Source organism: Ornithorhynchus anatinus, chromosome 16, assembly GCF_004115215.2.
Source record: "Ornithorhynchus anatinus isolate Pmale09 chromosome 16, mOrnAna1.pri.v4, whole genome shotgun sequence".
NCBI classification, from domain to species: domain Eukaryota; kingdom Metazoa; phylum Chordata; class Mammalia; order Monotremata; family Ornithorhynchidae; genus Ornithorhynchus; species Ornithorhynchus anatinus.
The window spans coordinates 6,486,117-6,501,278 of record NC_041743.1 but is presented as its reverse complement, the minus strand read 5'-3'; the positions used below and the strand labels follow the sequence as shown (position 1 = coordinate 6,501,278).

The window sequence follows — 15,162 nt, the reverse complement described above, 5'->3', positions numbered from 1 at the left end:
ATCACCTCCTCCAAGAGGCCTTCCCAGACTGAGCTCCTCTTCCCCCTCTACTCCCTCTGCCATCCCCCCTTTACCTCTCCGCAGCTAAAGCCTCATTTTCCCCTTTTCCCTCTGCTCCTCCACCTCTCCCTTCCCATCCCCACAGCACTGTACCCGTCCGCTCAACTGTATATATTTTCGTTACCCTATTTATTTTGTTAATGAATTGTACATCGCCTTGATTCTATTTAGTTGCCATTGTTTTTACGAGATGTTCTTCCCCTTGACGCTGTTTAGTGCCATTGTTCTTGTCTGTCCGTCTCCCCCGATTAGACTGTAAGCCCGTCAAACGGCAGGGACTGTCTCTATCTGTTGCCGACTTGTTCATCCCAAGCGCTTAGTACAGTGCTCTGCACATAGTAAGCGCTCAATAAATACTATTGAATGAATGAATAAAAGGATTTGAGGGGGATTGACGGGTTCTCCAAGGACCAACTACAGAGCGGGAATGTGACTGTTTAGTGTTATACTGTACTCTCACAAAAGTTTAGTACAGTGCTCTGCACACAGTAAGCGCTCAATAAATATCTGAATGAATGAATTTTGTCACCTATTTATTTAGCCAATTCTAAAGATAAAGCACTTTAATTACCTTTCCTGTTTAAGCCATCTGCATTTCTCTAGCAGGCTGTTATAAGTAAAGCTTTATGGTGTGCATGTGAATCTGGGTTTATATGAATTTAATAAATGTTAAAAGTGTGATAGTTAACACTTAAAATCTAAATAATACAATTTCATTAGCTATAGTACACAGTTGTTAGAAAATGTCACAAATTGAAAAACAAAGCCCGAGGACTGAAATGCAAAGAGACAACTGGGGTACACTGTTCGTGACCATCTAGCGAGAGGTCATGATAGAGGACAAAATCTATTCATCACAATTCCAATCACATTTAGAAGCACAACGCAAAACCCAGGTGCTACTTTGGGACCAAGCTAAATGAATTCCTTTTATAAGTTCTCCTACGAGCACAAAATGAAAAATGATTCTTACCTTTGTGATGAGAAGTCGGTATTTATCCAGCATTGCTTGGTTGTCATGGCATCCTGCAAGTAGCTGCCATACCTCTGCCCTTAAGGCTTCTGGGACTCCACTCTTCACCAAAGTAGATAGCCCTTTTGGCCGCACACCAAGGTTATTGTGCCTGAGAAAACAAGGATATAAACAGTTTGCCACTCCTTTGTCACTCTGAACCGAGCAGTCAGGGTAAAAAATCTAGAAACAGTCTTTTTTCTCTGGATTCACGCAGTTGCTAAGGAAAGTGTATGCACAAATTTCTCTAAGTGTTAGCTCTGGGTCAAATGAAAAAAAGAGATGGAGGAGGAGAAAAATGTATGAGAACGGATTAACTCAAGACTGTCTCTGACTTTTTCCTGGGTCTCATCTTCTTCTGTACCTGTGTTAACACTTTGGACTGGGCAGCTTTAGCTTCTGCACATCCAGTGTTATAAATGTGCTTACTAGCAAATTCTAGGCAGGAATTATTGGGACCCCAAGAATCTCTTGAGCCCCACATCAGCCTGATAGGATAGGGGAGCATGGTAGTTTTCAAAGAAGGCAGTGCATGTATGTGTTTATGACCATGGAGCTGGTAATGCCTGGGCAAATGTATCTCACTCCTAAATCCCGGGGGGTGAAAGTTTATGCTTCCCACCCAGGCCTGGAGATTTGGAACTATGTCCACTAGTCGTTCATTCAATCGCATTTATTGAGCGCCTACTGTATGCAGAGCACTGTTCTACGGTCTTGGGAGAGTACTATACAACAGTAAGCAAACACATTCCCTGCCCCCATTTGAGCTTACAACCTAGAGACGGGAGAAAGACATTAATATAAATAAGTTACAGAATGCTATGGGGCTGGGATGGGGGTGGGGGGGGAAGAACAAAGGGAGAAAGTCAGGGTGACACAGAAGGGAGTAGGAGAAGAGAAAAGGAGGAGGGAACTTAGTCAGGGAAGATCTCTTGGAAAAGATGTGTTTTCAGTGAGGCTTTGAAGGGGAGAGAGTAATTGTCTGTCGGATTTGAGGAGGGAGGGTGTTCCAGGCCAGAGGCAGGACCTGGATGAGGGGTCGGTGGCGAGATAGATGAGATCGGGGCACAGTGAGAAGGTTAGCATTAGAGGAGTGAAGTCTGCGGGCTTGGTTGTAGTAGGAGACTAGCGAGGTGAGGTATGAGGGAGTAAGGTGATTGAATGCTTTAAAGACAAGGGTGAGAAGATGTTGGAAAGAAAGGAGAAAATCAGGGAGAAATGGGAGACTCTAAGTTTGTTGTGGGCAAGGAATGTGTCTGTTCACTGTTATATATACTCTCCCAAACATTTAGTACTTTGCTTTGCACACACTAAGCACCCGATAAATATAACTGAATGAAAGACTGAAGGGCTGAAAGGAAGGAAAAGGCTTAGGAATACTGTCCACCATTCAATGTGGTTCCAGGATACCCCAGTTTAAGGCAAGAGGAATAGTAGAGAGAGAATTCTTTAAGCTCTTACTGTGTGCAGGGCACTGTACTAGTCTCTGAGAAAAAAAAAAAATACATGAGTGGAAATTAGTCACAGTCCCTGGGGCTTAAAGGGTTCGCAATCAAAGAATGACAAGGAGATGTCGGGATTGGCAGAAGACCCAGAAGGAGAGATGAAACAACATAAAAGACAAGAATAATTCATAGAATAAAAACCAAAAAGCAGTACGGTACTGGGACTAGAACGGCAAGTTTTCGGAATCCAACAGTCATGTAAACCCACAGTAACTAATAATAATTATTATGATGGTATTTGTGAAGTGCTTACTATGTGCCAAGCACTGTTCTACGCACTGGGGTAGATACAAGGTGATCAGGTTGTCCCAAGTGGAGCTCACAGTCTTAATCCCCATTTTACAGATGAGGTAACGGAGGCCCAGAGAAGTTAAGTGACTTGCCCAAAGTCACACAGCAGATAAGTGGTAGAGGCGGGATTTGAATCCACAACCTCTAACTCCCAAGCCCATGCCCTTTCCACTAAGCCATGCTGCTAACTGCCACAGGTAGTCAAGCGCTTAGTACAGTATTCTACATAATATAAGCACTTAATAAATATGATTGATTGATTAATTGATGGAGAGCCTCCAGAGCCTTCTCAATGTTTTAAATTTTACAGAGGCAGAATCCCATTGCTTCTGCCCTCCCTCCCACTAAGGGAACATTGCTGATTCCAAGGTTAGCCCCAAGACTGACCTGTTATCTCTAGGTTAGCCACCAGGATTGAGATTGCTGGGGCAGAGCAGATTGATGAATGATTTGCTCCCCTATATTTGCTTCCCTGTTTGATTATTCTCAGCTTCTGGAACTCTGCTGCCCTAACCTGCAGGATCGCAAAATGTGGAGGGCGAAATCCACAGAGCATAGGCTGAGGTGAACAATCAATCAATCCATGGCATTTATTGAGCACTTACTTTGTGCAGGGCATTGTACTAAGTGCTTCAGGTCTGACAGGAGAGGAAGCAAACAAAACAGCAATCAATCAATTGTATTTACTGAGCACTTGTGCTGAGCACTGTAATAAGCACTTGAGAAAGTCCAACACAACAATATAACACATTCCCAGCCTACAGCTCCCTCTAAACTGTAGGTTTGTTGTAGGCTGTAAACCTACAGTTTAGAAGGAGCTTAAAGTTTAGGGAGATTAAGAGAGCAAAAAGTCTCAAGAAGCTATTCACAGGTTCATTTAAATCATACTTGTCAGTGGCTTTTAGAGGACATTCCTTTGGATCATTAATCTTAAAACTTAAAGACCTTTACATTGAAATCAGTCACTTTTAGAAATTCCCTCCCTCCATCTTTAGAGTAAAGTTGGGGTAGCCTTCTTTATTGTCAGGTTATAGTGACCCTATTCCAATATAGATTTTGGTTGAGAAACAACTGAAAGAAAAAAATATTACTCATACTATCGGATTCCCACAGGTAGTTGGATGGGATCGTGGGTAGTGATGGAGAAACATCTCAGATTCATTTAAAGTCAATCAATTCTTAAGGATTAGGAAAAGAATGGGGCTTTTGCACAAAAATCCAAACTAATACCATAAAAAAGGCAATGCTGTAGATTGCTTCAGCCCACAAACATTTTCACCCATCCATAGATTTCAATTTTCAGCAGTGCTGCCTACTTCCACAATTTCCCACCTAGGTCAAACTGTTCTTCTCAAATCACCGGTCTAAAAAATTTAAAAATAAGAACAAGACCAACAGAAAACAGCTACACCCCCAAAATACTCCTGGTCAGAATCGGAGAATGCTGTGTCAAAAGCTTATTAGTTAAAAAACAAAGTCTTTGCTATAAAATGTCACCCAGATTTTCCCATTACATGGCTTTTTACATTATATCAATTTTAAACTATTTGGGGCTAACTGAACAAAAGAATCTTCAGCACTCTGAGCCCTGTCATATATGACTCCTAACAAGACAATACAATGACAATCATTTTTGTATTCTCAGGACAAATGCAAGGAAAGCAATTCTTATTTTCCAGCTAGGGAAGGAAACAGCTGAAAAAATAATATTCCCCATCAACTGAAACCATTTTTCATTTCTAAGAATGTAACTGAAAAGATTCAAGGCTTCCTGTTGTATGAAAATTTGGGTAGAGTAACTTATCAAAGAGAAATCAGTTCACCTGAATATTTCTGGGACCAAGTTCATGTTCTATAATGGTGACATGATGAGCTCTATTTGCAGAATCCCCCTCAAAAAAGGATAAAGAATGAAAGCATTCATGACTCTTGCTTAGCATTCATGGCTCTTGCTTACATTCTACCATGATGAGCAGAAAAAAAAATGTGGTGCCCCTCTAAACTGTAAGATCATTGTGGGAAAGGAAAATGCCTACCAACTCTTATATTGTATTTTCCCAAGCACTGAGTAAAGTACTCTGCCCACAGTAAGCACTCAATAAGTATGGTTGATTGATTGACTGACCCCTGCTTTCTTTGGCTAGCACTTGTAGGAAACTTCCCACTCCTCCCCTTTTTTTAAAAAAAGTCAAACCATCCCTTCTTTATCTTTATTCTATGTGCCCAATGACAGTTGAAAAGAACTAGCTCAGCTATACTACTGGAAGATTAACATCCCAATTTTCTTGCCACGTGTACTGGTTATTCCAGAGGTTCAAAAACAGCTCTTGTTTAATAAGTAAGGAACCAGAGATAAGCATTCTTTCTGACACCAAACAAATATACTCATGGCAAGGCAAGGCCTAGACAAAAGAGCAATTTAAAAAATTATTGTGGCTTTAAATATTTCTGGGAAAATCCAACTACATATGGCCAACTGCTCTGTACACAATAACATCAGCTGCTGTTTTCAGCATCTTTGGGAACATTAAACTGGCTATGACACATGCTTCAACCCAAAACTCAACCAAGTATAGAAAAGCAGTGTGGCCTGAGAAGGAGCATGGTCTACAGGACAGAACACTGGACTGGGATTGAGGGCCTGGGTTCTAATCCTGGCTCTGACTCTTTTATGCTGTGTGACATTGAGAAAAGTCACCTAACTTCTCTGTGCCTCAGTTACTTCATCCATAAAATGGGGATTAAGACTGTGAGCCCTAGGTGGGAGAGGGACTATATCCACCCCAATTACACTGTATCTACCCCAGCACTTACTACAGTACCTTGTTCATAGTAGGCACTTAACAAATAGCATTAAAAATGATAAAATCCATTCCACATTACTTTAATATAAAGCCTTAAATGTCATGACAACAGACATGAGAATAGATGTTTTAGGTCCCAGCATTAAGGTACAGATATTATTCTTGAATAACACATGAATTCAGACCAGCCACAAAGTCAAACTAAAAATGTTAATAATTTAAAAATAATCTCAATTGCTTTAAAGAATCATATCATCAAATGGTTATGAGACACTTTAGAAGGTCACTCAGGATACTCTAACTGCCTTATTCCATAACATGCAGATTAAAAAAAATCAACAATACCTTTACAAGTGATCAATCAATCATTGGTTTATTGAGTGCTTACAGTGCACAGAGCACCTTACTAAGCACTTGGAAGAACATACTACAAAAGAGTTGGTAGACCTGCTCCCTGCCCTTATTTTGAAAAATAAAGAAAAAACCTCCAGATTCTCCCTTGGAAGCATTCCAATGTTTAATCAGCTTCACTCTGCAAATTTTCTCCTTGCCTAACCCAAATCTCTCATGATGCATATTAAACCAATTTTTTTCTTGTTCTACCCCCATAAAGATGGAGAATAGACAGATGGCAATCATCTCTGCTTAATAACTCTTCATAGACTTGAAAATAATCATGAACTCTCTCCTTAATTTTCTCTCATCTTATCTACATAATTCAATTTACCTTAACTTTCTGTTAATTTTCAACTTCCTGATCATCTTCGAGGCTCCTAGTCCAACCCTCTCAAGATTCTATACATCTCTCATTTTGGAGAAAACCCAGAACTGGCCAAAGTTCTCTTATAATTGTTGGATTGGGGGAAACATAATGGTACTTCGTTTTTCTTACACAGAGTAGCAAGCTGGGTTTGTTTTTTTTTTACTGCTACATTGCCCACTCATGTACAGCTTATGATCCAATGTGACCCACCGATCTTTTTCAGCCATACTTGCCAATTATTTTGAGTACCTGCAAGAGTGGATGGATTTTAGTGGTAGTAGTTTGCAGAGTGTTTATGCTGTGTATATGTGCTTATTTATTGAGCGCTTACTGTGTGCAGAGCACTGTACAAAAGCATATCTCCAAGAGGCCTTCTCTAAGCCCTCATTTCTTCTTCTTCCACCCCTTCTGCATCACCCTTGTACTAGAATTTGCACCCTTTGTTCACGCCCCCCCTCAGCCCCAGCACTAATGTACAGATCCATAATGTATTTAAATTAATGTCTGTCTCCCCTCCTAGCCTGTAAACTTGCTGTGGGCATGTTACGTGCCTACCAACTCTGTTATACTGTACTCTGCCAAACGCAGAGTACTATACTCTACACCCAATAAGCACTCAATAAATAGGATCAATTGATTGATTTAAAATCATACCTGCCAATGATCCAGGGCACATTTTAAAGCATTTATTTAAATGTAGGTATCCTTGAACAATTTATACTATAAAGTTGTAGCTTTCCATTTGTGCTTCAATGGCAGGTTTGTTAACAATCTTAGTTTGAAAATTTAATACTTTATTTGAATGAAAACAGCCCCGAAGTCTAAATTCTAGGTTTCCATTTTCATCTTTAGAGAAGCAGTCTTTTCCAATGGAAAGAGTACGGGCCTGGTAAGAGGACCTGCGTTCAAATCCCAGCTCTGGCACTTGCCTGCTGTATGACCTTGGGTTAGTCACTTAACTTCTCAGTGCCTCAGTTCCCTCATCTGCAAAATGGGGATTCAATATCTGCTCTCCCTCCTACTTAGACTGTGAGCCCCTTGAAGGGCCTGCTTACCTTATATCTACCCCAGCACTTAGTACAGTGCTTCTCATATAGTAAGCACTTAAATACCACAGTTATTATCATTATTGCTATTATCATTCTCAAATGGACTTTGGACAATTTCTGCATTTTAAAGACATTATTATTTCAATTAAAATAAAATGTTATATTCTAAGCAGCTGCTTTTCATGCCCCATACATTTTAAATGTAGGAACTCGACGACTAAAATGTAAATTATTTTTCAAAAATAGGATTCTAATCTCAATTCATAATTTTATTTATTCACTGCTATCAAACAATTAAAAGGAATTACAGGAATTTTCTCAAATGGCAAATTTGCCAATGGAAACTTCATTAATGAGAAATGAGTTTGGGTATAGTAATTTAGGAGCAAGGACAAAGTAGTTACAAAATATACTTTTTTTTTTCCAAGACAGTAAGTTAATAAACCTACTTTTTTAACATCATGAAGCTGGTCACAGCATGAGAAAAATATAGATAGCTTGGCATGGATTTAAGTGGTACAAATGACAAAAATGTGGCATTTGAATGGGATGACAACAAAGCTAGAAATAGATGATTTTGAACAATTTAACAAGTGGGAGAAACAATAAATAAGGCAAATTCTGAAAATGTAGTAAAATAAGACCCTATTTCCATAGGTGCTCTGGAATCAATCATTTGTTTGTCCCTCTTGGTTTTTCTAAAAAATAAAGAATGCCAATTCATAGTCAGTATAGACAGCCTCAAGTAATAGAGCCATGGTTTTCATAAGTAGAAAAAAATCATTAAGCCTGAGAAATTCAAACATTTGCAAAAGAGTAAATATCAAAAACATGAAATTTTAAATGAGAAAATTGAAACTTTACCATTTTGTTAGTAATTCTCCCCAAGAATACAAGATCTTCTCTGGACAATCCTTAGACACATCACCTGTACCGCTTGACAGCTCGTTATCACTCTCTGGGGGAAAAAAAAATGCAGTTTTACCAAACAAGAAACCACTTTTTCTTATAACGTACTATCATGATGTTGCATTATTCTACCTTCAAAAAGCACTCAAAGAAGTGTTCACTTAATTTTCTATCCTGCATTCAAGACTAAGGATTCTAAAATGAGAAATTTTTAAAGTGGCTATTCCTTTCTGACTTTTCTGAGTCAGAGAATTAAGTCCACAGATGTGACTGGTTTCAACCAAGTTCACCCTTTAGAAGGGTTATCTTTATAATTACGAAGCCTGCACTCCTTAATCTGATGCCCTGCCCATTAGGCCACATTTCTTCCCTATGTATTAAAACCCATGACAACAGAGAAATAAAAGGACAAATGAGACACAAAGAAGTTTACCACACTAGCAGGAATATAGTAGAGTACTAAAAACACTTGTCCGAGAAATCTAGCTAGTTTTTGGGTTTCTGTAGTTCTGTGTTTGGAAGGAAATCTAAAATTGTGACAGTCTCAGAGATATATGAATAATTATACACTTGAGTGTATGTTCCGATCCCAGGTAAAAACCAGAAAATAAATGGAAACACTACGTAAGAAGGAAAAAAACCAACAAGACAGACCACATAACAGTTAACATTGACTGGTGAAATGAGTCACACTGAGCCCCGGCATTTATTATGTAGTAACAGACATGATACTTCCCTGTGGAGAAGGGAAATGCAATGGACATGATTTATCGAGATTATAACACAGCCTCCGACCCAATCGTATATAAAGAAGCTAAGGGAAGATGGAGAAGTGTTGTCTGAATAATATAATAATCAGGATAACAATCTGCCTGGGAGATAGGAAGCAGAAGTTTTTTTAACATTGGTGTTACTGAAGAATGGCAGTTGCCATTACGTGGATTCTGAGAAGGAAACAAAGAGGAACGGTATTTTTCAGCATATTCATTTACAGTCTGGTGATCAAATTTGAGGATAATGCAAAGCTAGAAGCTACAGAAAATACCAAAGAGACAAGCAGTAGATAAAGATTGATCTGGGCGGCTTGAAGATAGGATCACATCAATCTGAAGTAAGATGTAAAAATAACATGCTTGGTGAAACAGTCATGAAACTCCTCCCCCCAAAAACACATTGCAATTCTTTGGGAAAATACCAGATAACATGAATAACCATTCTTAGAGCAATTCTGTTGCACAAAAGACCAATTCAATTCAAGGATTCTAGTCAAATCAAAGGAGGAGAAAATTATCCCTATAGCCACTGCCCTGGCAATATTACACCTGAGCTACTGGGTGGTGCTCCAGCTAGCGAATTCTGTCCTTAAAAGGAGATGTTTAAAAAATTAAACTAAACTGATACACAGTCTCAGAAGAGTGCTTTAAAGAAAAGAACTGCCAAGAGTGCTAAATTGGAGATATATTTTCACAGAAATATTGGAAAATAGAAAAGGGGGAAAAAGAGTAATCATAAATACCATAGATGGAAGTGTCTCTACATCAATAGCTATTTATTTGGGATTCAGAAAAGAACACTTTAAAAAGGCATTTTTTAACCCACTCTCCAAGCTAAAATCTCAAGAATTATTGCTGAAAACAACAAATTTTTAAGTATTTGGCATAAAAACAATGGAGAGAAGAGGCAGAGAGAAAATTTCAGTTGTGACATCAAGGAAAACACTACTTCCAAGGTTTTTAAAAGGATCCAATTTCCAGGGAATCTGCATTCACCTGATTCAACATCCAATTAACTAGTAGTAGAGCACACAGCAAATATGAGCTAATGGGGAAGACTGAAATCAATAAAAAATAATATTTATTTACAGGCCTGTACAAACACTGCATCTTCCACAATGCCTTGGTTTTACCTGTTTGCTTCTAAAAAACAGTTGGTGATTCCCAAAGATTCTGGGGTGCAGCTGTATTTGCAAGAGAAGGTAATTTTACAAAGTTCAGAAAAACTGTCTTCTGGGACCTCACAGCCAAAGGGTTTATTAATTGTAAGATATTATTCATATTAATCTCCAAAACACACACTGACAGGCTAAGGTTCTTTAGAGGGCTATGGATATCAAAAGATATCACAAATTTTATGTATTACAATGAAAAGGCACATGGAATTATTCCAGATTGATTCAGCAGTTGAAAGAGAATAACAACTGTTCCTGGGAGCTAAAGTTCATTAAGGATCTTCTTCCCTATATCCTGAGGTGTAATGTTTTTCATATTCATGTCACTCAGCATTGTTTTCATATGCAGCATCCTAATAGCGCTCATTTCAAAAGCTGTCTACATTTGTTTGTTTATGTGTTCTTTAGATGTTTAAATAATAGTGGAAAAGGGTTAAAGAAAATAGATCCTGAGGCCCCCAGTGTGGAAGAAGCTGAGCTGAGGGGGCGAAGAAAAGATGTGCAAGCCGGGGAGGAAGAATTCTATTACTATCCTGCTTCTGGTGTAGCATCCGTAAAAGGTACAATGTATTACCTGTTTCACCTTCCAGCCATGGGTGGTCTCTTTTTATAGTGGAGGATTTTTTTTGTTCGTTTTTCAGTGTTAATGGTGGGAGTGACAGCACTGTTACTGAGGTACCTTCCTTGGAAGAAAAGGAAGTTAGGGTTCACTGAAAATAAAAATAATCTCTCGGCTTTTGCCATCTTTAGATGAAGGAACTGAATTAAAAACTAGATACATAACTACTTTTCCTCTGTATCGGCTTCTGATAATGTGACACTGCTATAAAAAAAAGAGCCACTGAAATGGAAGAATAAAGATACAGTGCAGGTGAATTTTTAGATCAAATAAGATATATATGCATGACACTTCAGTCAAAATAGTTTGAGGCTTTGACTGAACATCTCTAAAAATTTACTGTACTTCTTTAACTGGGTGCTTTATCCAATCACTAATGGAAGGACATTTCAAGCCACTAACAAGAGTCTAAATGCAACTCTTTCTCTAATAACCACAGTCAAAGCACAACATAGGAGGAGATTAGTTACCTATCAACAAACACCAAAATCTAATTTCCTCACTGAAAGATGTACAGTCAACTGGCTAAATCAACAGCAGCAACTACAATTTAAATAATTTATATTTAAAAGGAAAAGTACCACTATTTTTGTGGAAAGTGAAAGAGAGAGAACCCTTATTCTATATTAGCCTTTGGTCATGTCAGCAATCATGTTGAGCCATCTATAATGCATTTTCTGGACTGGGTGCTATACACACCCCTGAAGAGGATAAATACTGGATATGGTAGATTTTAAAGTATTTGAGACTCACACCTAGAAGTCAGGACAATGAACACACACAACAAGGAAATTACTTCATTTCCTTCCTCTCAGAGGCATGGTATTTTTTTGCTTCTGTAAAGTCTTGTCAGGGTCTTGCTGCATCAGGGAATTTGGACAGACACCCTGAAAGACCTACCTTGGAGATTTTACCCAAAGGTCAGCTATCTCTCCATAGTCAAGTTGACTGATACTGTGGGATAAATACAGAACAGTCTCAAGTGAAGCAATGAAACTGCTAAAAGAACAGAGCAGCCATGTAACTTAACATGGGCCTGCTGACCTCATGGTTGAACACCATATATATAAAAAGCAAGAATTTGATTAAAAAATTGAAAGTATGATACCAACTAGTAGCGCTGCTGTGAAAGCAGGGTTGCTGATATTTTACTAATCAGAAAGCTCTAATATTGACATTTCAGATAATCCTCGGTCCAATAGCAAGCCGGGTTGACTGACCACCTAGCAGAGTTTTTTGCAAAGATAGGGATACGTTCGGGTCTGTCCCTATAAGTAGGGAGGAGGTTGTTGAAACCAAATGAAACACTGACCCCCCTGGAACCTTCCCCCTCTGGAATGTAAGCTCCTTGTGGGCAGGAAACTTTTCTACCAGCTCTGTTCTATTGAACTCTTCCAAGCACCTAGTACAGTGCTCTGTACACAGTGCTCAAAATACGTCACTGATTGAGACGGAGCAGTGTGGAACAGGCAAGAGGGGAGGAGGTTTGACTAACCTGAGTAACACACCAATCTCTTTCTTCCCTTCAATCAATTGTATTTTTTGAGTACTTACTGATTCAGTAATCAAGGCGGGATAGGGAAAGTGCTTGGATTAACGTGGTAGCCGTATTATTATCATGAATACTTTTTCCCTAATTCTTCAGTCATGTTCTATCCAAAATGTGTAATGAAAACATGACAGAAAAATTAAGTGTACTTTATTTCCATTTGCTTCAGTTAAATAAAAAGCCAACATTTATCGGAGCTACCATAGATCTGTGTTAGGTGGGTAATAATGTTGGTATTTGTTAAGCGCTTACTATGTGCAGAGCACTGTTCTAAGCGCTGGGGTAGACACAGAGGAATCAGGTTGTCCCACATGGGGCTCCCAGTCTTAATCCCCATTTTACAGATGAGGTAATTGAGGCACAGAGAAGTTAAGTGACTTGCCCACAGTCACACAGCTGACAAGTGGCCGAGCTGGGATTTGAACTCATGACCCCTGACTCCAAAGCCCATGCTCTTTCCACTGAGCCACACTGCTTCCACCAACTCAACAGAAGTTCACCCAACTTCTACCGTGGGTGAACGGTAGAAGTAAATATTTAAATAAGGCCAACCTTCATTTTATAAAGTGTTTGAACATTTTCCCATTTCAGAAAACGGGTTGATTTATTGCAGGTAGAAGAACTCTGGGTCAGGGAAAATCTTCATAGCATATTTGCATGATTTCTCCTCAAACTAAATCTTCATCACTGTCACTCTATATCTAATTACAGGATTCTAATTAATAATCCCTGCAGTTGCTGAGTACAAGTGATTAATAAAAACAGTATCAGACTTTGAGACTTGACAATCAAACAAGTAGACAAGAATAGCTAATGCACATTATCTGCAAGACAATCAGACCATGCTGACGTTTCTAGATCTTTTCCTTCCTGTACATTAGCTGGTCAGGAAAATGATAAAAGATGATGAAACATATATGTCTGTGGGTGATTAGACCCCAAACCAATCAACAGGAGCTCAGTTAGGACCCTGATCCCAATTTTAAAACATACCCTCGTTCTTCAGCTCCTACATCACACAGGAAGAGTTCAATAGAGGCAAGAGATGTAATCCCTGCTCTTGAGGAGTTTATACTTTAACAGGGAGCCAGACACAACAAATAATGTAATGGATAGGAAGAGGAAAAGAATGAAAAGGTGAATAAAAGAGGAGCACTAGTATGATCAAAGATATCAGGGATGGGTAGCAGAGCAAAGTATGAGCTGAGGCAAAGGTCTGGAGGGAACTGGTTCCATTTAGGGGTCACCACATCAAAGCGGGAGTCGGCTGAAGTTGTAAATGCAAGGGAGGAACCCCTGGGGGGAGGTGGAGTTAGAGCAGACTCCTGTCAGAATTGAATTTATGGAGGTCTTGAACATAGATTGAATTTTGCCCTCTGAGTTTTCCAGTCCAAGGCCAATTCCAATAGCAAATCCACCATTTTTTACACGGCCCACAGAGTGAAGAGGAGCCAGCTGAGAGGGATTAATGCAATTTCTCCCCAAACCTAAAAGTGTGTGCTGCAGTATTTTGCACAACATCAGGGTAAGCCTCCCGGTCACATCCAGTTTTCTCATCTCTTGCAAACATAATCGACACAGTCTGTTTCATCCATTCATCCATATGTCTCTGGAACGGTTCTGTACGCCTGTGGACTATCCCTAACAACTTTAGGAAAATATACAAATATTTCCTGGATGTGGGACTCTGGTCAGGACACTTTTCACTGACTACCCCAAACTGTCACCTAGCAGTTCTTGTGCTTTTTGGATGTTTACGCTTTCATATGCAGAGTGGAGCCTTCCAGGTTAATTTCTATAGCATTTTGGGATTCACAGTGCTCTCCTTGACTCATTTATTCACTCATTCATTCATTCAAATCATATTTATTCAGCACTTACTGTGTGCAGAGCACTATATTAAGAGCTTGGGAGAGTACACTATAACGATAAACGGACATATTCCCTGCCAACAACGAGCTTACAGTCTCAACTCTCCCATCTCCCTGGTATGAGGGAAGGGTTAGCCATCTAAGCTTGGGATAATGTTCCGGTGATCTGGTTTTCATCAGAATATGATCTGCATATTTGTAGACAATAAAAACATCCTAATGCCTTTACTGGGTCAGGTTAAACTGTCACCCAGTCCAGTATTCTGGATGCACATCATGAGCATGGACATGCCTTGCCTATTACAAAAATACAACTAGATTGCAGATGGAATAATAAAAATTGTGGTTGCCTTAACACCCTTCCTGATGGTTAAGGATGTACCATCTAGGTTCCCTAACTTAAAACACTAACTTTTCAACTGACACATTATAGACAATTTATCTATGAATTTATCCAAGCCCTCCTTAAACCTGCTAATATTTTCACCTGATAAAACTTCCATTTGCTTAGCCTTCACTGTGTGAAGACATATCTCCCTTGGTTTGGTTTTAGTCCTGGCCATGGGTCTACCAACCCTGTTGCACTGTACTCTCCCAAGTGCTTAGTACATTAGGCACGCAGTAAGTGCTCAATAAATACCCACTGATTGATTTAACACCTACCCCTTGGTTCTGGTGCTGTGAGATTGGGTGAATGAACAATTTTAAGTTCTGTTCACAGTGAAGAGAAATTGGACTATTTAGGCAGAAGCTGGGGCTATTTGATGGAAGAAAATCTAACA

At 39.2% G+C, this 15,162-nt stretch overlaps 1 protein-coding gene across 4 annotated transcripts in view; it reads right to left on the bottom strand.

Moving 5' to 3' along the window:
• The window catches only part of RABGAP1L (RAB GTPase activating protein 1 like), a 409,469-nt gene that overhangs the window by 277,903 nt on the left and 116,404 nt on the right, over window positions 1-15,162 (bottom strand). For all 4 annotated transcript variants that reach the window (XM_029080877.1, XM_029080879.2, XM_029080878.1 and 1 more), the window contains 2 exons: window positions 8,349-8,442; window positions 1,034-1,184 (listed from right to left, as the gene is read on the bottom strand). In XM_029080877.1, the coding sequence (XP_028936710.1) occupies window positions 1,034-1,184; window positions 8,349-8,442 (245 nt within the window). The remainder of the gene's footprint in view (window positions 1-1,033; window positions 1,185-8,348; window positions 8,443-15,162) is intronic.